Raw genomic sequence first — 24,178 nt, 5'->3', positions numbered from 1 at the left:
GACAGGTGCCTTAGGCCTCTTGATCCCTGCAAGACAGCACCCTCAAAAGTTTGCCCCTTTTTAGGCTCATCACCTGTGCAACAGGCACTTTTGGGGTTTGGAGTTCAAGCATACTACGTCCAGGTGACCTAGGGCAGTTAACTTCCCAGTTCCCACTCCTGCGGCAGCAGTTTCCAAACCACTTTAGTTTGCCCTGAGCGGCACATGACAACCCTGTGGGAGGCAGGATTAGACATTTTCTCCAATGGTGGCAAAATGTAACTTCCGTCAAGTGGGCCCGTCAACCTGTATAACAAGATTATGTATGCCTCGCCATTCTTTTTTGGCTTGCCGCATCTTTTGCCCGGATCGAAGCTTCTTTCAGAGAGGACCTCTCCATCTTACTTCAAGTGATGCAGGCTGTTTTTGTCAAAGGAGCCATAAACGGGGTTCCTGCCCCAGAAATAGGGACTGGCTGTTACTCCAGTTACTTCCCCGTGCCGAATGACAGAGTCTATCATCCGAGTTTTAGATCTGTGTATTCTCCCAGAATAATACATTCAAAATGATCATGTTCGTCCTAGTTCCGTCTCCCCTTGATGCAGGTGACCAGATGGTGGATTTGTACCTGCAGGATGCCGACTTCCACGTTTCTGTGTTGCAGTCCCACAGCCGCCACTTGTGGTTTAAGGGAGGCCAAGAGCATTTTCAATTTGACAAACTCCCATTCAGCCTTATAAGTGCCCCTCGGTTGTTCACAAAACTGATGGCAGTGATTGCAGCAAACCTTTCGAGGTTGGGGTTTCCAGATTTCTCCCTAACGCAACAACTGACTGTTGACTGTGGATTCACCCCAGTCAGTTGTAGCTCATCACCAGATGACAGCGAGCCTCAGCACTTCAGTGAGGAACACAGTCATCATGCCAGTCACACCTGACTCTTTCACAAAGACTCCCTTTCATTGGAGCCATTCTACACATGGTGCTATTTTGGGCCTTCCCTCCAACACAACGTTTCCAGGACATTCATGCCATGATCCTGATGTTTCAGCCTCCGTCCTGGCTCTCAGTGAGAGTGGATCTGTGGCTTATGTGTGTGCAGCTCATTGTTTTAGCCAGTTGGCATATCTGGACTCAGTAGTGGAACCTGAAGTCTCAGTGGGCCCAGCACCTTAGGAACCTGTTGGATCCTATCCAGGTTTCGGAGGACATTGCAAAAGACCTTGTGACTGCTTAACCTCAATTGGACCAGTGGCAGACACCTCTCCCTGGTCCATCCAAAACTGACGGTGGTGACGGATACACCATTGGTCGGATGGCGAGTTTATCTGGGAGAGGTGGAGATCAGAGGACTCAGGTCTCCGGTGCAGACCCGTCTCCAATTCAGCCTCTTGGAGATGCAGGCCGTTCGCCTGGTCTTGAAAGCCTTCCTACCATTCATTAGAGGTAGACTGGTTCAGTTTCACTCAGACAACACCACGTCCATGTGGTACTGCGGCGATGTAGGATGGAGTGGTTGTCCTGGGTCCTGTGCCAAGAGGCACTTAGTTTCTGAAACTGTCTGAAGCGTCCGGACAGTTCCCCGGTCCTGAACCACCTTGTGGGATCTTCAAATGCCAGGGCAGCTGGGCCCAATTAATGACTTTGGATTGGGCAGGGAGAGTGTGGTAAATGAAACTTCTGGGCATGAGCATCTGTCCTCTGATCAGGCTACCGTTTCCGGAGGATCTCCTATTGCAGCTTCACGTCGGAGCCCAGCAACCTAACTTACGCAGTCAGCACCTCCATGTGTGGAAATTGATCAGCTGCAATTGACTGCTTTCAAGCTTTCTCCCGAAGTTGTGGATGTCATTCTTGCTGCCAGGTGTTCCTCTACAAAGTTTCTCTATGCTGGGACAAGTTTGTGGACTGGTGAGGCACCTGCAGTATGGACATGTTACATGCCAAATTGTGGGAAGTCTTGTTTGTTTTATCTCTAGTCCAGCAATGACTTGCATGGAAAGGTTCTTTCATCCTTTTTTAGTCAGTCCGACCAACTATCCTTGTTCAACTCATCGGTTGTGATTAGATTTATAAAATGTTTAACATGCGTTTCCACCCAAAAACTTTGTGATTTCACTTTGGGAGCTCAGTTTGGTCCTCACTTGGCTAGTGTGTACCCCCTTCAAGCCAATACATAGCTGTCCACTCCGATTCCTGACTCTAAAGACTTTATTTCTGGTCTTGATAACTTCAGCTTGTTGAGAGTGAATTCCAAGCTCTCTAAGTGCATACGCCTAACAATGGCCTTTTTGCCAAAGGTCGCGGCTCCTTTTCACTTTTGGCAATCCCTCATTCTTCCAACATGCTTTGCTCAGCCTCACCCCTCCAAAGAGGAGAGAAGTAACTCCTCCGCCGTCCACTTCGATCTAAAAAATTATCCCTGCTCCTTACCCAGCCAAAGTACACCATCAACCAGCAGCTCACCAAATTCCTAGAACATAACCACCTATTGGATACCTCCTAATCAGGATGCTGGGCAAACCACAGCACGGAGATGCTCTGATTGCTGCCACCGATGACATCAGATTACTCATCGACCTCGGAGAAATGGTGGCCCTGAACCTCCTTGACCTCTCTGCGGCATTCAACACCATCTTCCACAACACCCTCATCACTCCGCAACATAGACATACAGCAAGACACCCTCAAGTGGATTGCCTCCTTCCTCACAGGATGCACACAGAGCATCCTATGGTCTCCCTTCACCTCCGCACCCAAAGACATATGTGGCGTACCTTAAGGATCATCCCTCAGCCTCAACCTGTTCAACATCTACATGAGCCTCCTCACAGACGTCGTCAGAGTCCACGGGCTCAACTGATCCTCACACTTACCGATGACCCCTTTAATGCCAAAATCAACTTCTGCAACGCCATGACCAACATAGCCAAATGGATGAGAGACAACTGCCTCCAACTCAACTCCAACAAAACTGAAGTTATGAAGTTCTGGAAGAACATCTCTGCATGGGAGCACAGCTTATAGCCTGCAGAACTCGGACCCAGACCGACTGACCGACCATGCATGCAACCTCGGCATCATCCTCTGCAACCAACTGACCTTGAAACGACAAGTCAACGCAGTCGCTGCCTACACTTCGCATACTCCACAGAATCTTCCGATCCAACCAACACCAGAAAGATCGTCATTCAAGCCCGTGTCACCAACCGCCTTGACTATGGCAACGCCCTCTACGCTGGTATCCCCACCCAGCTCCTCAGAAAACTCCAGACCATACAGAACGTCGTAGGCAGACTCATCCTGGACCTCCCCCAAGCAAACCCTCATGGCCCCCCCCACCTGAGAGACCTCCGCTGGCTACACATCCAGAAGCTATGCCAGTTCAAGATCCTCACATACTTCTACAAAGCCCTCCACAACCTAGGACCAGCCTACATCAACCATCGACTGAGCTTCCACCAACCCTCCATACACCTGCTGTCCTCCTCACTCGGTTTTGCAACCCCCACCCCCGCATCGGCCGCAGCCGCCACGGTGACTGCTCCTTTTTTTCCTACATCGCTGCCAAGACCTGGAGCGGCCTTCACATCCAGCTCCGTACAGCCTCCTCAACGGCAGACTTCAGAAAGAGACTCAAGACCTGTTGCTTTGACTCAGGCACAGCTCCCAGACTCCCCAGGGGTAACCGTGTGCGCTTCACAAATACTTGATTGAGTGAGATACTAGCTCGGCTGGACCCCAGAAGAGCCTTGAGCTTTTACATCAGTCTCACCAAAGACTAGGTGGATAGTCCTTAGCAGTAAAACCTTCTACACATTGGCCAAGAAATTTCCTCCTAATTAGACTGAGGGCCCATTTCACCAGGTCCAATGCTGCTAAGACTGCAAGGGCACATGGCTTGCCTGTTGTTGTTTATCTATCATGCCTCGACGTGAGTATCAGTGCACTTGTTCATGAAGCAACACTGCCTTGACAGTCGTGTCCTGCAAGACTTTTTAATCTGAGCCATTCCACAGAATCACCACCTTGTGAGGGTCTGCTTTGCCATCTATTCTAAAAGTGAGGAATCTGTGGTTAGCAGTATTTCTCAGATATACAAGTTACTTACCTTTGGTAATTCTCTCTGGTGGATACTCTGTTTACCTTTTAGATTCCTCACCACCCTCTCTCGTCCCTGTTCTGTGGAATGGTCTCTCTTCCATGTAAAAGGTCCAAAATTAGAGCTCTGAAAACTGGCACCTCTGATTATTGTTATGCTCTGCGACGGAGGGTATTGGAAGGTGGCTCTCTATATAGTGCACCAAAATGAGGTACACTGTGCAGAGAGTCCAGGCGACCCTTATTGGTTTACATAGGTTAAAATAACAATTTCAAATACTTTTGTGGTAGTGAGGGCGAGCAGTTTAGGCTTATCAGAGAATAGTGTTAGGCATTTTTTGCACTCACAAAGTCAGTGAGCGAGACACACACTCAATAAAGAAATCAAACACCAATTTATAAAATAGCACAGATTTTTATATGAAGTTAGACACCCAAGATCATCGTAATCAAGTAAGTACTTTGAGATAATGATTTTTTAAGACTTGGAAAATGCACTTTATTGTTAAAGTGGTAATGTTATCCTATGGGTGTAAAACCTATATTGCATTTGGTCATTTGGTAACACTTAAAGGACTGTTCTTCTGGACTTAAGGTAAGTATGGAGCAAGGTCCAAGGCAGCACCAACAGGTCACCTTGGTCAGCTCTGGGGCATCCAGGTGTTGAGGTGCTTTTCGGTGTCGGGTGCCTTGTTAAAGTCAATGGGAGACGGTCCTGTTGAAAAGATGCTGCAAGCAGGAACTGGGAAGCGAGGCGGGGGTGGGGGTCCGGTTGAATCCATAGTGGGCTAAGGTCTTGGGCACAGAGGGACACTGTTGTCCACACTTTGTCAGGCAGGGTTGCGCTGTTGAAGACTCTCGTGGTTCCCGGTCCTTGCAGAAAGAGGCTGCAGGCGGCAACTGGGGAACCAGTCTGGCAAAACCCAAGGGTGGACTCGGCTCCTAAAGGTCTCAGGACCACGTTGGCATGGTTGGCTCCCTCGGACACGGGCTGTGAAGTGTAGGTGCAGGGTAGCTTCGAGACATCTGGTTGCAATTGTTCAGAGGCTCTTTTTGTGTCTTTGGGACCTGCTGAAGAGGGGAAACAGGGCAGCAGGGCTACCTTCGGTGCTGGCCTTGTGGCTCCTGATGTCCCTCGATGGTAGGTCTTGCTTTGTGTTGTTGGGAGTCCTGACTGGACCACCACCAAACCTTGGTTGCTGAACTGCTCCGGTACTCGGGGTATTGGTGCTGGGCAGCTCCTAGAGGTTCTGGCGTCTCCAACCTTGGCAAGGGGACGAATCTGACCTCCTGGAGCACGAAGACCTTTAACCTGTTGCACTGCTCCTTCATTGAGCCAGTGGCTAGCATTACGGCGGACCGTCAGATGCTTTGCGGTGCCTGCAGAGGAGCAGCTCCTCTACTCCAAGGAAGATCTTTCACGGTTGTTGAGGTGCTGGGCAGTCCTCCAAGGGTTTTTGGAGGGTTTCCAGCTCTTTGCGAAGTCGGTCCAAGTGATAGTCAAAGTGCAAGCAGCATAGCAGGGTTTTGTGCCAATTTTGGGTGCAGGTCTTCAGCTCTCGCTCGCTTTGGTCCCTCTTCTTTCATCCTTAGTTCCTAGTTGTCGAATCTGGTTTCCTGGTCTCAGGAGGCTACCTAAATACTCAATTTTGGGGTGTTAAGGGGAGTGTAGGCCAGTAGTCAATGGGCTACCTACCACTGAGGTCACTATACCTCCTAGATGACCACTTCCTGAGGGGAGTGGGTATCACCGGGTCCCAGAGATCCTAATTCCTCCACACACAAGATAGTGGAATTCTCTCTTTCGTGTTCACTTCAGGCTGCCCACCTAAGGTGTGCGACTAGCCTGGAAGGGCAACACGCCTCCTTGCATCGCTAATTTCCCACCTGTCCTGGTGTCAAATGGGCCTCAGGGCAGGGGGTGTCACCTCCCAGATCTGGGGGCAGCAAGGCTTCCATATCAAAGGTTGTGTGCTCTTTGAAGCTCCCTGCCTTGACATGCTAATGTACTTGCCATCCCGCTGGAGGAAGTGTTAACACCTCCTGCCAGAGGTGACATTGTTTCTGATCTCTGAAAGCGGGGCTCTCACCTCCTAGAGGGTCAGAAACTCATCTGTGGTGGCAAGCTGGACAGGACCAGTCAGCCAGCACCCTAGATGACTAGAAGGGTTCATGGGGTACCTCTAAGGTACCCTCTGGATGCATGTATTAATAAATCCATCACTGCAATCAGTCTGGGTTTATTAATACGAGGTGTTTGATACCAAACACCATAGGTTTCAGTGAAGTTATTATGTAGCTGGGAAACTTGTTTTGAACAGTGCCCAGTACATACCTTAAGATGGCTTTCCTACTCGCTTGTAATATCCAGCAATGGAACTAGACATTACAGGGGCATATGTGCTCATGCAGCTATGTCCTCACATGTGCTATAATTGGCCTTGCCTTAGGCCTGCTGTAGGGGTGACTTACATATAACCCATGCTGTCTTTGGCATGGCACACAGGTGTGCCATATCATGTTTTCAAACATGGTTTGCACCATGTCACGCAGCCTTCTATGCCAGTCTGTGTGGAATTTGTGACTGGGTCCCTTAGGGTAGCATAAGATATGCTGCACCCCTTAGGTACCCCCTTTAGTACCCATGCCCTATGTACATGGGTACCATTTACGAAGGAATTACGGGGTGCTAAAGTCCTTGGCAAATTTGAAAGCAATCTGACATCGCTCAGTTTAAGGAAGGAGCACTGGCACTGAGGTCTGGTTAGCAGGCTTAGTGTACTGTCAGAGTCTAAAATCGGCTTCCAGTAGCTATAAAGGGGGCAAAAAGTGGGGAGACAACCGCAACAAAGACCCAGCTTCCTACAGAGGTTTTGGCCAGAGGCAAGAAAGAAACTGATTTTAAAGCGCAGGGGAGGCGCTTAGATGAGACTGCATTGTCTCTTCCGGGGCAGAGTGAAGTCAATGCGAAGCTGCACAACATCACCTACCGCACAGCTGCCAGGGTATCAGATTGCTAGGTGTGACATTTTTATAATTTCATCTTAATCATGAGTGACATTTCAATGACTGAGTAACACTTTCTCGTGAACAAAATCAAGTAATGAAGACTTCTTGGACTCGCTCCAGCCCCTGCTGCAGACTGCACTTGGCATGTGCAAGCCTCAGGAGAGTGAGGCTGATGCACACACAGTTCTTAAATTAAGTGAAAAGTGTGTGTGCTCATGGTCATTAAGTCTAATGCGCATTATTTTGTGTAAATAATAGAAGCTGCAGTCTGTGGAGACATGTGGTACACTTGAATGAACTGGTTTTAATTGTTCAAATCGACTGGAAGAGTGAAGTCACCGCTCCCTCCGACCACCACTCCTTTCTAGGCACTGGCTGCCTCTGACCGAATACATTTTGCAGATGATCATTCATTCATGCACTTCATCTGCCTGCACACAACACCAGAGAGGTCGACTGTCTGCTAGCTGCAGCACACAAGTGCATGTATCTGAAGTCAAGTGAAGTCTGTTTGTGGCTGCAAGTGCATGTGTGCGTGGAACCTACTTAGAGGAATGCAAGGCAAGCTGAAGCCCATAATTTGGAACTTTATTTCCGCAATTAACTTGAGCATAGAATGTTTTGAAAACCCTTGACCTGACCTTGACTCCGCCTAGGCACACACCTACTTGCTTGTATTTGAGACTGCGTCAGCAGCCAGGTCAGCGAGAGCAGTTGCATTTCTGCATACACGCTGGCCGCCTGGCTCGTCACTCTCTATGCCGGCTGCCCGCATCAGGCTCGCTCAGGCTAGCTCTCATCTGCAGGAGTCCCAGTCATGATTACCTCGGCGCCGCCAGCTCAGGCTGTAGCCTTGTGAACTGCTGCCTGCCCACGCAATGGGAGGCTGGCAGCCATTGTAACGACCCATAACTGTGAGTCTGACAGAACTCCCTGTCTGACTCTTGACCTCACCCATGTTTCGGATGTACCCATTGGCAGGCACTGACTTGATGTCCGTCAAATATGCCGCGCCATGGTGATTGAATGAGAATCCTGGGTTACATTGTAGCCAGGCGAGCTCAGCCAAGCCCCCCCCCCCCCCCCCCCCCAAGAAGTCTGTGCAACCTGCCTCTGCCACTGATTTGGTGTTAACAACCAGCGCTCGGGCCGGCAGAGCATGAGAGTCTGGCACAGGTGCTAATATGCGTGACTTTGCATTTTAGTGCGATCATGTGGACCACCACACTGAAATTCATTAGTCTAACGCCTGATGTGTGGCAGTTGGCAGGGCTGCTACCAGTGCTGGATAAATGCTGTTCAAATCTTATAGGTTTAGTCTGTCTCCTGGGGGTATTCTAAAGGTGGGTAATCCAAGGTTATAATATCCACCAGAAAGACCATTACTGAAGGTAAAAAAAAGTTTTGTTTAAAAAAGTTTTAAGAAAAACTCCCCAGATTTGTAATGTTTCTAACAACTACTGGACTGTATTGCTGTATTTCAAGAGCTGCCATCTTCTGTAGTATAATATCAGAGCTCCTGGTTGCTGTCTTCCATTAACTTAGGTAAATGTTTGTTTTACATCCCTATCATTCACAATTGCCTGTATGCACTAAACATAAGTATAGAGTCTTTTAAAGCACGCCCCTGATAAGTTAGACATTTCTTTAATATCATCCTTTTTATTATTTCCTGCAGGTTAGTGATGCCACCAAACTGAGGCCAAAGGCAGAGTTTTGTTTTGGTAAGATACAACAGATTTAATAAACAATTTTGATGGATTTAGGGTGTAATTTTGCCCATGTGACAGAATAAAGACACTCTCTTAGAAGTTTACCACATTAACTTTTAATGGCAGAGTTGTCACTTTCATCACGTGATAAATGGTAAATGCAGAGCTGAAGCAGAGGTTTTTCTTGTTTGTAAGCAGTGTTTTCATAGTAGAAATTGGTAGACTCTAAATTTTCTTGCTTTTCAATCTGCAATTTAAACCACTTATGCTGACCTCCTGAAACCTGCATTCTGGTGTCACTAATGTTACGATCCAATATTCTGCATTCGAAATTGAGGGAGAACAGAACTTACACACTATGTGCAGGCAGATGAAATCAGTCTCCGGTTTCACCTTGTTGATTTTGCGCCTACATTTGTTACTAATCATCCTTGTTCAAGTTCCCTTATCGGCAAAGCTGCATGGAATAGACTCCACCCTACCAAATTATCAGATGATGCCACCTGCCTCTGAGGCCCTTGAGATATTTGTTGCACCCAGTAAAGTCTGGGGTTTGGAATTCATAGGTTGGAATAATAACCTTCAGTCTTGTCTATTAAATTGTAATAAGGTACATACATGCCTGCTAGCAGAATGAGTCAAAAAGGAATGTTGAAACCTCTTTATAAGCATCCACTGGTCACTGAAAGCCTCCCCAGCTGCTAAAATTATCTTATACCTGAATGGTTGTTTTCTCTGGAGGTTGGAGCATATGAAACAAAGCCTTCCATTAATCACTTGGGAATAGTGTTGCTTCTGAGTGCTTTAGTGACTACCTTCCGGTTTTGTGCTTGTTGTTGCAAGGTCTTTATGTACCTCACAGGGGTCTGGTGTCCTTTGAAAAATATCTAATAGTGTGAATGTGCTGCTTACTGTGTATTGTGCCCTAAATTACTATGTGACGTGAGCCCATAATACGATCTTTAGCTGACCATTGTGGAAACACTGTAGAAAGCTGGCACACATTTCCTTTCATTGGGCGACTTGTTTCACCTATGTATTTAGCCTACAAGCTTCAAAGTGCTGACAAGGAATGGCAGCCCTATTGGCCCTTGAGTGTCAATTTAGACGATCATGCCTGGCTTCCCTTTGACTTTAGATTAAGACCCTTTATGCAAAATTTGCCAGGGAGCCTGATAACTCATCTCACACAGTTACCTGAAGATGGTTTGAGGCTTGTGGATGATCCCTATGTACAAGCCATTTTTTGTTTTACTTTCATCTTACAATGGGGAGAGGATGTAGCCTTACCGCTAGAGCGGTCAACCTCGAAGCTGGGGAACCGGGTTCGAGTCTCGGCAACGATGCTCAACATCCTCCTGTGATTCTGGGCAAATCACTTAATCTCCCCGTGCCAAACAAAAAAAATTAATGTGTCCATCTGTAACGAAACTGGTGCTCATGTAAAGTGCTCTGATATCTGATATCTTCGGGTCAAGTTCGCACTATATAAAACTCTTAATTTTTATTTTATTTTTTTAAATGGATACCTACGATCACAGAATATGTTTTTAGTAAACAGATATCTTGCAGGTTGACACTGTAAACGAAACACGATCTCCTTTTACACACCAAATAGAATTGGTATTCACCCAGTAGCCATTCCCCATAATGTACTGATATCAAATATTGAGACTGGAAGCAGTAGAACTATTCTTTGTTAAGTAGAGTTTGAAATTCTCAATTTGTTCGGTGCGTTGATACAGAGGTATTAAAAGTGCACAGCTTAGCTTATATACTTCATTCTACATGGATAAGTGTCTAAACCATATCTGTATCCCTAGTAATAGTTGTCTTACTGGGTGCCATTCTAAAGCATAATGTTACTTTTAATCACATCTTACACACTTGTGAAACAGCAAAAGATGTAGGAGCACACTGCTTTTGTGCTGGATTTTTCTAATTCTCCAATTTATATACCTATACCTCCAGGTAACCAAAGAGCATCCTGCTTGTCTACTTCTATTTTCTTGTTGTTCCAGAAATGAGAGCAAATCCAGTGTTTACCGAACAAAGTGTAAAAGAGAGTGGAAACATGGCGGCAGCTTGGTGAGCTGTCGCAGCACTCTAGCCGAGCTCCTGTCCATGCGGATAAGCAGGATAAACGCGAGGACGCGTGTTTGCATCGCGGGTCCGTAAAAATGACACCGCTCCTTCGTTAATACCTCGTTGTCTTATGCGTGCGAGGAGACGCGTCTTTTTGGCCTTTGGCTCTGGGTCCGACGCCGTCATTGTTGCCGCCGGAGTTGTTGATCTGCGGGCTGATCCCCGCGGAGTTACTGCCACTGCTTATGCTCCTCCCTCCGGTCTCAGGTCGGATGCTGCGGGGGAGAGGCCAGGACTGCCAGGACTGCTGGTTGATTGTCGAGTCCCGGGGCAGGCCATTCTCGGCTTGCAGCTGTGGGGTCTTGCTGCACTGGAGCTGCGCCGAGGAAGGAGGGCCCGTAGCCTTCTCCAGGGGCCTCGCAGGGAAGAATTTCATACGGATATCGCCTCTGAGCTCGGTAGGAGGGAAGGGGGGGGTGTGGAGGAGAGAGAGACGGCTAAACGCGCAAGAGATGTGTCGAGGTATGTGGAATCTCGGGGGGAGATAGAGTTGGTGCAAGGGGGTTCGGGCAGGTCGAGGAGCCCAGAGGAACCAGTGGGATTTGTGCCTGCTTGTTTGGAAGCCCCTGACATTAACTCTGTTTTCAGGTTGCTGCCTCCCCCGCAGGACGTCGTTAAAGCTAGTATTTCCCCTGTAAACTTGGAGCAGGGGGTAAGGAGAGCGGGGGAAGGTGCTTTAAATATAAAGGTAAAAACTGTTGGTGTGACCGTTGAATCGATCGAGGGGGGTCTGATGCAATTGAATTCAGAGGTGTCTTTGAACTTGAACCAGACAACTCAAAAGACTCAAGGGGCCCTCTTTAAAACAAGAGTCTCCTCATATCTCTCAGGTGAGGTTAAGGCGAAACGTGTTTTTTCTAATAAAACAGTAAAAACAGTAAAAAACCCTAAGATCGTTAAAAATGTCAAGGTAGCTAAAAATACAGCTAAGAATACTCCTAAAAGTATAGAATCTAGGATAACGCCGTCCTTGCGGTCCTACTTTAAGGCTACTCCACAAGTCCTGCGTCTTCCCGATCAGCAACTACTTGAAAATACTTCTTCCATGATGGCGTTGCAGAACAATCTTGAATCTTCAGTATTGACTACAGACCCGATTATTCTTTCAGGGCCTGCTAAAACAAGCGCCTCACTGTTCCCGGTTGGAAAGACAGATACGAATTTAGAGGAGGATGTTGAGGCTGGGGATAATACCGGTACTCTTTTAGTCCTCCCTACTCAAAGTTCCACACCCCCTGCTGTGAGTCTCAGTGCTTTGGGAAAACCGTCAGCCCTCTCGTCCAATATCTCGCCCAGTGTCTTGCTCCAAAGTACTAATGATGGGTCAAATTCGATGGGTTTACCGAGTGTCATACCGTCGACTACCTTACTACAAAACCAAATAGATCTTCCATGCTCCACAGAGCCTTTGACCTCCTTGTCACCCTCAAAGCATTCGGCTATGGAGCTTTTACCAACGATGAATATTCCTGAGTCTTCGTTATTAGGGTCATCACACAGTATCGATTTACCACAGGAAGATGGTCGAGGGGGTACAGCTTCTGCCTCTGCTTCAGATACGTACTCAGCTGGCGGGGTTGATCCATCTTTAGCTTCATACCTCCAGACGATGTTTTCATCTTTATCAGCAGACATTAAAAAAGGCTTCGAGGCCTCGGCAACTATCCAATCTGAAATTCGGAATTTTTGCGAGTCTCTAGATAGTAAACTAGTCAGCCTCGCTACAAGAACGGAAAGATTGGAGGATAATATGACAGTCATGTCTTTGCATTTGGATGACGCCAAATTAGATATTGGTAAGCTTAAAAAGGAGGATCTGATGTTGGCTGAGAGGATGGAGTCTTTAGAGAATAATGCACGCCGTAATAACCTCCGTATTCTCAACATTCCGGAAGGTAGTGAGGGGTCAGATATTAAGCAATATATCACCCAACTGCTAAAAGAATCCCTGAGATTAGATCAGTCGGTTGAGGATCTATCTCTTGACATCCAGCGTATCCATAGAGACCCCTTCAGGAGGAACCCTCAAAGGGAAAAACCAAGGAAAATACTGGTGAACTTCCGTACTTACACTCTGAAGGAATCTATCCTGAGTTTGGCCCTAAAGCAGAAGTCATTGAGTGGGAAGGGGTTCAACTTTCAGGTTAGATCAGACCTATCAAGGGCCACTCTGGATAAGCAGTGGGAGTTCGGGAGGAGGCTGGAGGCATTTAGGAGCCTTGGCGCAGTGGCCCAACTAGTATTCCCAGCCGCCCTGAAGGTCATGCATAATAACACTATGCACAATATTCGATCTGTGCAGGCGGCTGATGAGCTCCTAATTTCTCTGGGGAAGAGTAGAGATAAGAATAAAGATAAGGGGGCCTCAAGTTAAGAGCAGAGCAGAGTAGAGTATGGTTTTTGTAAAAATGGGTCCATTCATTGCTATAGGGAAGGCTATAAAAAAAATAAAAAAAAGGAAAGAAAAAAAAAAAAAAAAGAAAAGAAAAAGGAATTTCTTTTGTACACTGCAGGATTTATAATATATTGGCTTTTCCTATTTTTTCTAATTTTCTTCTTCTTTTTTTTCTTCACATCTTGAGGGCGTAAATATATCAGCAAAGATAGGTCAGGATAGGACAGGAGCTCAGTAAGAGTGCTATCTACTGGTTTATCCAGATAGATAAAGCAAGGGTTTTCCATGGGGTGGGGGGAGGTTTGGGGGGGCACGAGGGGTTGGTGCAAGTTAAAATTTTTAAAAAAAGTCCTCTTTTCTTGCCCAGTGTTATCTTTCTCTGGTATGGAGAATCATAGTTTTGCAGGGGAAAGGTAGTACTGTTAGTAGAGGTAGAGGTTTTTCTTTTTGTGACCATGAGGTGAACACCTGGCTGGGGAGTGGAATTTGCTGTTATGGATAAGTTTAGAGTTCTTTCATGGAACGTTAATGGTTTGCGCTCCAGTCCAAGAAAATGGAAGATTATGCAGTATCTTCGAGATTTCGATGCTCAAATACTTATATTACAGGAAACTCATCTTACAGAAAAAGAGATTCTTTCTTTAGTTAAGAAAAATAGATGGGTTGATTTCTGCGTATCTACCACACAAAACTCTAATACTAGAGGTGTTGTAATTATTTTTAAAAAATCATTAAAAGCAAGGCTAGTTGACAAACTTACTGACTCTAGTGGGAGGTGGCTCATTGTTTCGGTAATTATAGCTGGGGTCCGAGTTACCATAGTAGGTTACTATGGGCCTAACCAGGATGACCCATCAGTTCTGGGTACTGTGTTTTCCCATCTGCTTCTTTATCCAGAACCGATTATCCTGGCTGGAGATTTTAATGTGGTCTTGGACCCTCTTCTCGATAAATCTTCATCTAACAGACCTATATCTCCATCTAAAACTAGGTCTTTTTTACTTGATAAAATGAAGGAGTTCGGATATGTGGATATATGGAGACTTAAGTCTGGTCTAAGACAGGGAGTCTCATTTCGTAATTATAAATATCAACATCAGTCAAGGATAGACTTAGCATTGGTCAGTCAGGAACTAGTTAAACTGGTACAAAAGGTTTATTATCTTCCCTTTCATCTCTCTGACCATGCTGCTCTATGCCTTGAATTTGCTGGGTTGTCAGAGACCACAGTTAGAACTTGGTCATTTGACCGCTCATTCCTCCATGCTCCAGACGATATCTCTTTTTTAAGAACCGAATCACAGTATTTTCTTGATAACAATACTGGCTCAGCTTCCTCCGGTTTTGTATGGGACGCGTTCAAGGCTTTTTTGCGGGGGCTAATTACTAACAAGGTCTCGTATAAAAGGAAAATTTATAGAGACACGGTTACCTCGTTGGAAGCTGATATGGCTAAGGTGCAGGAGGATATTCTGCTACATTCTGCCGCTCCACCAGAGATATTGGAAGACTGGCAAAATAAATTATCTGCATTAAAGGGGGAACTGAGCTCCATCTTGAATTTACGAGTTCTTCAGAGATGGGAGGCCGGTAAGATGGCCCATTTTGAATATGGAGAAAGTGCAGGAAAGCTTTTGGCTTGGAAAGCGAAAACAGATCGTATTAGAAATAATATAGATCAAATTTCGGTAGAAGGTACGGTCCACTCAGCGGATAAGGATATCAGAAATGCCTTTCGTGATTATTTTGAGAACATATATCACGAGGATAAAAGCATTGATGCACAACAAGTCGAGGACTGGCTGAATGGAGTATCTCTTCCTTCTCTTTCTTCTGTTCAGAAAAATGCCTTGGATAGACCTATCACAAAAGAAGAGGTAACTGGAGCTATCCTAGGTAGTAAGAAGGGTAAGGCATCAGGTCCGGACGGCCTCCCTTCGGAGGTTTATCAGGTTTTATTACCAGTAATAGTTCCCTTCTTAACCCAGATGTTTAATCAGATTTTCTTGGAGGGAGTGCACCCTCCCCCATCTTGGAATGATGCCTCTATTACGTTGTTATTAAAGCCTGGTAAACAGGCTGATAGTTGTGGGTCATATAGACCAATTTCCATCCTAAACTCAGATTATAAGCTTTTTACATCTGTCCTGGCCAAAAGACTGGGGGTGGTGGCACCTTGTATTTTACATCAGGATCAGCGAGGTTTTGTGAAGGGTCGCCAGCTCTTTGAGCTGACTTATGATCTGATGGGTGCTATCGACATGGCGACTGCGGATTCCTTGCCTTTAGCTGTCATCACGTTGGATGCCACCAAGGCCTTCGACAGGGTGAATTGGACATTCCTGTCGGGGGTCTTGATGAAGTTTAACATTGGGGAGGCTTTCCGTGGAGCGGTCAGTTTGCTGTATCGGAACCCTACAGCTTCCTTGTTGGTCAATGGGGAGTTGTCAGACCCCTTTAATATAACCCGGGGTACCAGACAGGGCTGCCCACTCTCCCCTCTCCTATTTGATCTATACATCGAGCCCTTTGCCCAACGATTGAGGGATGATGTGGATATCAAGCCTTTTATCTATAGGGGATGGGAGAGGAAGGTAGCCCTGTATGCAGATGACATTCTCATCTTTTCCTCCGATCTGTGTACAGCACTACCTGCGGTCATTGCACAGGCTAATGACTACGGTGGGATGTCAGGATACCAGATTAATGCATCTAAAACAGAGATGATGACATGGAATGAGGCTGAGCCAGTGGCAGGGGTCCAGCCAAATTGTTCCATGCGGTATCTCGGACTTACTATCGTTAGGGACATAGATAAAATCGTACCGCTGAACCTAGATATGGTCATGAGAGATTGTAGAAAGCTTATGAGGTCGTGGTCTCTGCTCTCCCTTTCCATCTTGGGTAGAGCTAATTTGGTGAAAATGTTTATTTTGCCCAAGATTTCTTTTCTGTTTAATAATATCCCGTTGTATTTTGAACCTTCTATTCTACAAAAGTTGCAAGGTCTTATTAGTTCTTTTATTTGGAACGAGCGTATACCTCGGATAGCATGGAAAAAGATTAGGCGCCGTAGAGAAAAGGGGGGACTAGCAGCACCCGATTTACAACTATATGCTTGGGCTTTCCAACTTTCCCATGCTAGGATGCTGCTTAAGATGCCGATTAACGTGGGTATAGGAAGCATGTTTGCTGCATTATTGAGGGGAGGGGGTGTAGACCAGCAGGGTTTTCTGTTTAAATTTGGGGATCCTAAGTTTTTTAAAAAGATTAAGTTGAAGATTTTGTTGGGTTTTATAAAAACATGGGTCAAACTAAGAGGTGCAATAAAGGTGGGCTATTTTTCAGGTAGGTCACCATTATGGAACTCTCCCGGTTCCCCGGCATGGCTTCTTGATAGTCTGGCAACACCTTTGAGAGAGGCTGGTCTGGAAACTTGGGGAGATCTCTTTTTTGATGGAGTTTTGCTATCTTGGGATCACCTATTGGCTAGAGTGGGGTCGGGTCTCTCTAAATTCAAATATTTACAGATGGCAAGTTGGGCCCGTACTCAGAGCTCTGCCAAGGGTAGATTTCAAATAGGGGGCGAGAGTAGTATAGTGACCCTGATGATGGACAGACCTCCTGCACCTAAAGAGATTTCGTTCTGGTATAACTTGTTACTAGATGAGGTTGATGGGGAGTTCGTCTTACCTGAGACGTTGTGGATTTCCTCTTTCCCCGGGATAGATCTTGAGAACATTTGGTATTCCTCCTTTAAAATCTTATGGGATATAGTGAAGCCATCGTGGTTGCGTAGGAATCACCTTTTTACGCTACACAGGGCTTATTATTCCCCACAAAGGTTATCCAAATTTTCTACTGAATCCACTGTGGCATGCCCTAAGTGCGGATTGTTAGAAGCTTCTGATTTACATATGTTTTTTGACTGCCCATTGGTGTTACCTTATTGGGACGCTATCAGCTCTTTGTTGACAACATCAGTGGGACATCCAATTGCAATCAACATCTTGCTTGTAATTTTTGGAACATCATTGGAAATTCAAGGTCCTGTTAAAAAACTCTTGTTTTATTGTATCCTACTTGCAAAAAGAGAGATCTGCAGGAAATGGAAGGATCCACTGCCACCCACCTTGATAGACTGGCGTTCATCAGTACTGCGAACATCAAAAATGGACTTAGTAAGACCCGGTAACCCCGAAAAACGACATTTTTGGCACCTTCTGAATTGGTCCTAGGTGTGTGTTGGGGTTTTTTTTTTTTTTTTTTTTTTCCCCCATCGTCCGATGATTAACGCTGCTTGGTCTGCTCTCCCTCCTAGATATGGATATACTCACAGTACGGTTTTCATAAACCGATCATGGGTATTCAATAGCAGCAATATTGCCCCTGTATGGATCAATATCTCGCGGTGCATCCTCTGGAGAGTTGTTTGAATAACACTGAGTGCTGGCCCTGCCTGTGATAGCACTACCAGTTTACCTGTGACAGTGTATCTTACCTTTCTCTTCTCTCCTAGAGCTTCTATGCGATTTTCCAAGGGCAAAATGAGGACACAAAAAAAAAAAAAACAAAAAAAAAAAAAAAAAGTGTAAAAGAAAAGAAACAAACTAAAACCTTCCAGCATGTAGTCTTTTCTATCCTAACTTTGTAGTTTGGTACAGTAGCATATCAGTGTCAAGAATATGTCAGAATAATCGACCTATAGATTAGAGTCGAGGTGCATGTAAATTGTCTATTTTTAACTCCACTGTGATAATATTTTGTGTATGAATATTATTGTTAAGATATATCTGTAGGTTCCACCAATTTAGGCTTTCTTGCATTACTCACCATTTTGAGCTTCTCAGTGCGCCTACATGTGTAAGCTTTTCAAACAGAATACCTGTGCAGGTTCTTTCCAATGCCCCCCAGTTGATCATCATCAGCTCTATTTCGTTTAATAGAATAAATCATAAAAGCATGGTTAAACAATAATATGCAAAATTAAAAAAAAATTCTTCATAAAATCTTTATTCAATTGTATATACAATCATAAAAGCACATAAAAACATATTTATATTTCAGCATATAAAAATTATTTAACTACAGTAATATACAGATGAAAAAAGCAGCGTTAAGAACCTAACCCCAATAATCAGGCCTGGAAACACCTAGATCTTACAGCAGCACACAAAAAAAATTTAAACAGCGGCAAGAACATATACATTAGGGAGTAGTTGTAAATACCATTAGCGACTGGCAAGGAATGAGGGTGGAGGGGAAAAGGGGAAAGCGGGGGGGGGTGGAACATAAAAAATGTAAAAAAATACCACTTACCTCTTCAGTCAGCCCTTTCTTCTCGCTTCTCTGGAGTCCGGAAACCAGGAAGCACCCAGGCTCCCCATAGCAAATTACAACGCTGCATTGAGATTGGTCTGATCGCCGTGGTTCGGTGCTCAGATAGGGACTGGGGGCCTGGGCATGTTCCTCACCAGGCTATGTAATGCAGCCTGGTGGGAAACATACTAAGTGCGCATGGCTGTTTGGCCAGATCCAGACGGCCTGCCAAGCAGTCATGTGCACTTAGTGTGCACAAACCACTCCTCCCCCTGTGCCTCCAGCACAGCCCAGCCCCACCCTAACTCAGCCCACAACTGCGAAAAATAAAATAATTACTACATTATTAGTTTATTTTTCCTGCTCAATGAGGAGAAGGGCGACGCTCCTCTGCCTTCGCAGAGGATCCGCCCCTGGTAAATACATGAAAAGTCTTGGGCAAAATCCATAGCTTTCAGAATTGGTAAAAGAAATGGTTCCTAGAAATGCTAAAATATTTACACATCAATACAAAATGAAGTGTATCCTGTGGAGACACATTGTAACAGTCACAGGGCCCTAATGCGCCTGGGCTAACCCAGCCACTCAGAGAGGCCAACTGGTGATGTAACAAATTAAACCTAAAATGAGACAACACAAATCTATCTCTATTGTTGGATAACTGGGAGAGATAATGTTCCATGCCCTGCACCACCTTTAATAATAAATGCTCTTGGACCATAGGTTTTCCCAATTCCTGCTGTTCACTTTGCATGGAGGCACGTGCAAAGACTAAATCCATGAGCCGTTCTTTGTCCACAGGGGCACAACAAATAAAGATTATAAAGCATGTATGCCCTCCCGAGGCTAGTTAAAGTAGCCTTTACATACTCTAGCCAGGGGATTTTATGCCTGTGGTCAAGGGATAAACAATCCAACAAAACGACCTGTTAAGCTGTTAACCTGCTGTTAACCTTCGTCAGTCCATATCTTAACCCAACAAAGCAGCGGCCTAAGAGCTATTAAATCACTAATGTATCTGAAACCCAGCTCCTCGTGCACCAAGAACGCTGGGGTGCTTTGCACACCCGAAAGATCCACCTTAAAAAGGTTTTATCCGCTATTTGACTCCTGTCCACCTGTCTGTGACCTCAAACTTCACTTCCATATAACACCTTGGAGATGCACTTGGTTTTATTAAGGTACCCGGTGGCTGCAAACCCATTCTCTGTGCAAGGCTGGCAACTGCCCCAGTGGTCTGTGTCGAATCACAGATCTTGCCTACCACCAGAGGATTTCAGATCATCTTGGCATCAAATAATACCCACAGGTAAGGAAAAGCTGAAACTTAGCTTAAGTATGAATCCCAACCCTGAATGTTTTCGAATGTGTGGACCAAGAGACAGTTACCAAGACATATGACTTTGAAAAATGAACAGCCAGGTCCAAACTATCCTTATAGGTGTTCTATTTGTCCAACAAGGACTGCCATACCCACCCCCATTGAGAGCAGCAGATCTCAGAGCTTACTACAATTTACCCTGTCAAATGTAGACATGAGGCTTATAAATGCTAAAAGCAACAAACTGGGGGGGCGTGGCTACGAGCATCAAGATGGCGGTCGCACCTTAGCTGTGCTCCGGACCCCTCCGTCATCCGCTCAGCCATCCACTGCCATCGGGACCGCCAGAACCCTGCATCGCATACCTGGATGCCTGGGGGCCTCTGAAGTTCCTTGTGAGCCGTTGCGCGCTGCTGTTGGAGCGGGGCGGGCCGCTCTGGCCTTTCCAACATGACGTGAGGAATCCTTAAGATGGCGGCTGCAGCCGCGCAGAGTCCTGGTTCATTGCCGGTCCGCAGTCTGTGACCGGCCCTGCTTGTCTGTGGCGGGAGCTCCTTATGTGGCCTATGTGGTGGGCTCTCCTCCGTCTGGATGGGACTGCCGCTCCCCCCGCCGGCCCCGAGCCTGCTGCCCCACATAGCCGGAGGGAGATGGGGGAGGTCTGGCGCTGCTGACCTGGGCTGGCCGGCTCTCCCGAGGTGGGATCGAGGTGGCCGCGGCCCCGCGAGGTGCTTCCGTGCTCGCGGGCCACCTGTAACGCTCCTGTGGACCCTGCAGGATCCTCCTTGCTGCTCGAGGACTTGCCTGCTGCGTCCGGTGCTGCTGGACCCCTCCCATGGTGCAGAGTACTGCCGGTGAACCTCTGCTTGCCCGGCCTGGTGGTGTTAGCGCCGCGGGCCCTCATCAGCGGTGAGTGTGGTGGGCCGTGGGGGGTTCCTTGTTGCCCTTGGACTCAAGCCGACTTTGCCGACGCCGCGGGCCCAGCGTGGATGCGGCCTGCTGGGGGGTGATCCCCTGTTGCTCCTGGGGCTCCGGTTTGTGCTGGTTGGAAGGTCTGCTGGCGCCGGCGCCCTCCTACTGCTCCCTTGAGACCCAGACGGGGGTCGTGGCGTGGTGGGCCTACATCTGCTGGGCCGCTTGTTGAGGAGGCGGCCTTTTGTTTATACTGAGGCCCACAAGATCATCGCCAGTGCTGCAGACTGCCACCGGTGGGGCGCCCTTCTAGGTGTGGCATTCTCCAGTCGCCTCTGGGCCCGGAGGGACGTCGCTGATGCCACGAGCCTCTGTCAGAATCCACGTGGGGAAGGTCTGCCTGTGCCCCTGCTGTGCCCTGCGACCGGGGCCGCTGCTGCGGGCTCTGCCGGTCATCATCTGCTGGAGGGTGCGCTCCTGTGAACCGGCCTGCAAGTAAGGAGTGGGGGGGTGCGGTGGTGTCTGGTCCTGGGGTGTGGGTTCGTCTGTCTACCGGGCAGCAGGTGGGGTGAGGGGGGGGAGCCCTGGTTCGTGTGGCTCCCCCCCCTGCTCCCCGCGTGCCATCTAGGACTTTATGGCAGGGAGAGCCAATCCCTCCTGGGCAGTGGTGGTGATGGCGTAGATCGACGGACTTCTCCTCTCAGCCGCCATTTCGGGTGGTGGTGTCCCTCTGAGGGAGGTGAGCGGAGGTCTGGTGGATCCCTGGGAGCTTTGGCTGTAGTCACGTGACACTGGACTTGAGGGACCTCCAGTCTTTTCCTTGGGCCGCCAGCGTACCCCTGGGGACAACTGCCCGCATCGACCCTCCAGTCAGGGATCCACTGCCCTTCTTGGATCTCCTTGTCTGCTGTGAGTTTGCCCCGGCGGACCGCTCTGTGGCTCTGACGGCGGGGGACCAGCATAAGGCCCTTGCCTACGACTCTTTTCCTTTATCCCCCTTCGCGGGCCGCACCTCTTGTGCAGCGGCTTGGGCCGTCCCAGGTCTTTGCGCCAGCTGCTCATACCTGACGGCTCCCTAGCTCGCCTCTGTTGCTTTGTCGGCTTCCCACTGTGGGGGCCGGTTGGAGGGTCTTTGGGGAACCCGCGCCTGCCAGGGGCCGATCATGAGTAGAACAGACAGATCGGCGAAGGTCCCCACCACCCAGACAAAAATGGACCGCTTTACCACCCCGCACATGGAGGCGACTGGGGGAGCAGCTGAGCAGGGGGCTCCTCCATCCGCGGACCTGGCCACCATCCTCCAGGCCATCCACGCATCCCAGACCTCAGTGGAGGGCAAAATCGCAGACGTGAGAATGGACATGACTCTCATTAGGCAGGGCCTCCGTAACGCGAATGCCCAAATGAAAGAGACTGAGACCAGGATCTCCACTGTGGAGGATGACGTGCAGCAACTCAAGGGGCACGGGGCCCGTCTTCAGTCCCACACTCCGGAGTTGCATATTCGGGCAGAGGATGCCGAAAACAGGGCCTGACGCAACAACCTCCGCCTGGTGGGCTTCCCGGAGGGAGTGGAGCGGGGTCGCACGGTGGACTTCCTGGAGAAGTGGCTGAGGTCATGGATCCCCGGGGATTGTCTATCCCCTTGGTTCGCGATTGAGTGGGCCCACCTGTCCCTGGCCCCCAAACCAAAGCCGGGTGCACCTCACTAATCATAATGCGGGTTCTTAATTTCAAAGATCAAGATGCTATCGTGTCTGAAGCCCGTAAGCAGCAGCGGCTCCTCCATGAAAACTGTGTTATCATGATCGTCCCTGACTACACCTGTGAGGTCCAAGGCCATCATCGCTCTTTTGGAAAAGATAAACAAAAATTGAGGGCTCCTCTTTCCGGCGCGCCTGCGAGTGGTGTTCGCAAACAAGACATTGTTTTTCGAGAGCCCGACGGAGGCTTGGACCTGGGCAAAGGAGGAGCGCCCTCTGCAGGCTGGAGAGCACGCCCCGGACCGGGAGGGAACTGAGGGCGGACTTGGCCGTCCCGCTCCCTCTGCTCCTCAGCCTCTGCGTAATCAATCCCGCAGGCGCCGCGACCGGAGGAGGGCTCGCTCGGATTCCCCGCCAGGCCACTCACAGCATCCAATCCTGATTGAAGAGGGAGCATGGTCTGGGAGGTGCTCCGGCTCCTCCGGCCGACTGGACGGTGGAGGCACCTCGCCCCGGTCTCCCGTGATTGACCTCCCAGACACGGACCTCTCACGTAGCCCGATGCTCCTGAAGGACCCTGCCTGAGCCTGTCTCTTCCTGCCGGGCCTTGCTCCGCGACCGGAGACAGCTCCCCGGCCCAGAACAGTTCCTAATTTCCCGATGGTTTCGTAAATATGCATCCGAACATGAGGAGGGGTCCTCCACGCTTCCCCAGTCCCAAGCGTTTTATTTTGGTTGTTCACCCTGTGAATTTGTGTATCGTTCTAATGGGGGGTCGACAGATGCTTCTGTTCCTGAAGTGTAGGGTGGGGGTATGGGAGGGGGCTGGGAAGGTTTTTTTCCCGTACGTTATGTTTTTTGCTGTTTTTTGTTTCAGCTACCACGGAATGACACAAACTACCAATGGGAGGAAAGGGCATGCCCCCGCAGCAAGTGTATGCGCACACCACCGCGGACTCCCCAGCACGTATGCACTCCCACATCAATACACACGTCCTAGACCAGGTAACACCTACCATGACCGATAACACTTCACCTAGGGCTCCCCTCCATGTGCTGTCGTGGAACGTCAATGGCCTATTGGACCGGCACAAACACTCGGCGGTCCTAAGGTATGCACAGCGCCTCCACATAGATATCCTCATGCTCCAGGAAACGCACCTCTTAGGGAACTGCTGCCCCTTCTTAGCTCACTGTGGGTACGATAGAGTATGGCACTCCGGTTTCTCCAGGGTCTCACGAGGGGTGGCCATCCTCCTTAGGCGCACCCTGCCCTTTGTCCTCTCCCAAGTGATTCATGATCCTCAGGGCTCAGCTGTGACAGTTTGCGAATCGCTGGCTGGCTCTCCCCTCACTCTCATGTCTGTATATGCCCCCCCCCCCCAATGCTCGCGTCCACACTTGCACACACTCCTGCCCTGCTGAATAATACGCCCACTGGCAACATGGTTATTGCGGGTGACTTAAATGCAGTTTTAGCCCCGGCCCTCGACACAACAGGTCCTCCTTCTGCTGCCCGTAAGGCGAGTGAGCGAAACAGCTGCAGAACTGGTCTGAATTCCTGGGACTCTGCGATGCATGGC

At 48.2% G+C, this 24,178-nt stretch overlaps 1 protein-coding gene across 11 annotated transcripts in view; it reads left to right on the top strand.

Moving 5' to 3' along the window:
* PLEKHA1 (pleckstrin homology domain containing A1) overlaps positions 1 to 24,178 on the top strand; it is a 420,928-nt gene that overhangs the window by 137,508 nt on the left and 259,242 nt on the right. For 10 of the 11 annotated variants that reach the window (XM_085602488.1, XM_085602477.1, XM_085602505.1 and 7 more), the window contains exon 4: positions 8,767 to 8,812. The exons of the other annotated variant lie outside the window; for it this stretch is intronic. In XM_085602488.1, the coding sequence (XP_085458614.1) occupies positions 8,767 to 8,812 (46 nt within the window). The remainder of the gene's footprint in view (positions 1 to 8,766; positions 8,813 to 24,178) is intronic. 11 annotated transcript variants of the gene reach the window in all.

Source organism: Triturus cristatus, chromosome 1_2 (assembly GCF_964204655.1).
Source record: "Triturus cristatus chromosome 1_2, aTriCri1.1, whole genome shotgun sequence".
NCBI classification, from domain to species: domain Eukaryota; kingdom Metazoa; phylum Chordata; class Amphibia; order Caudata; family Salamandridae; genus Triturus; species Triturus cristatus.
The sequence above is the reverse complement of the archived record's forward strand: the minus strand, read 5'-3'. Positions and strand labels throughout refer to the sequence as shown.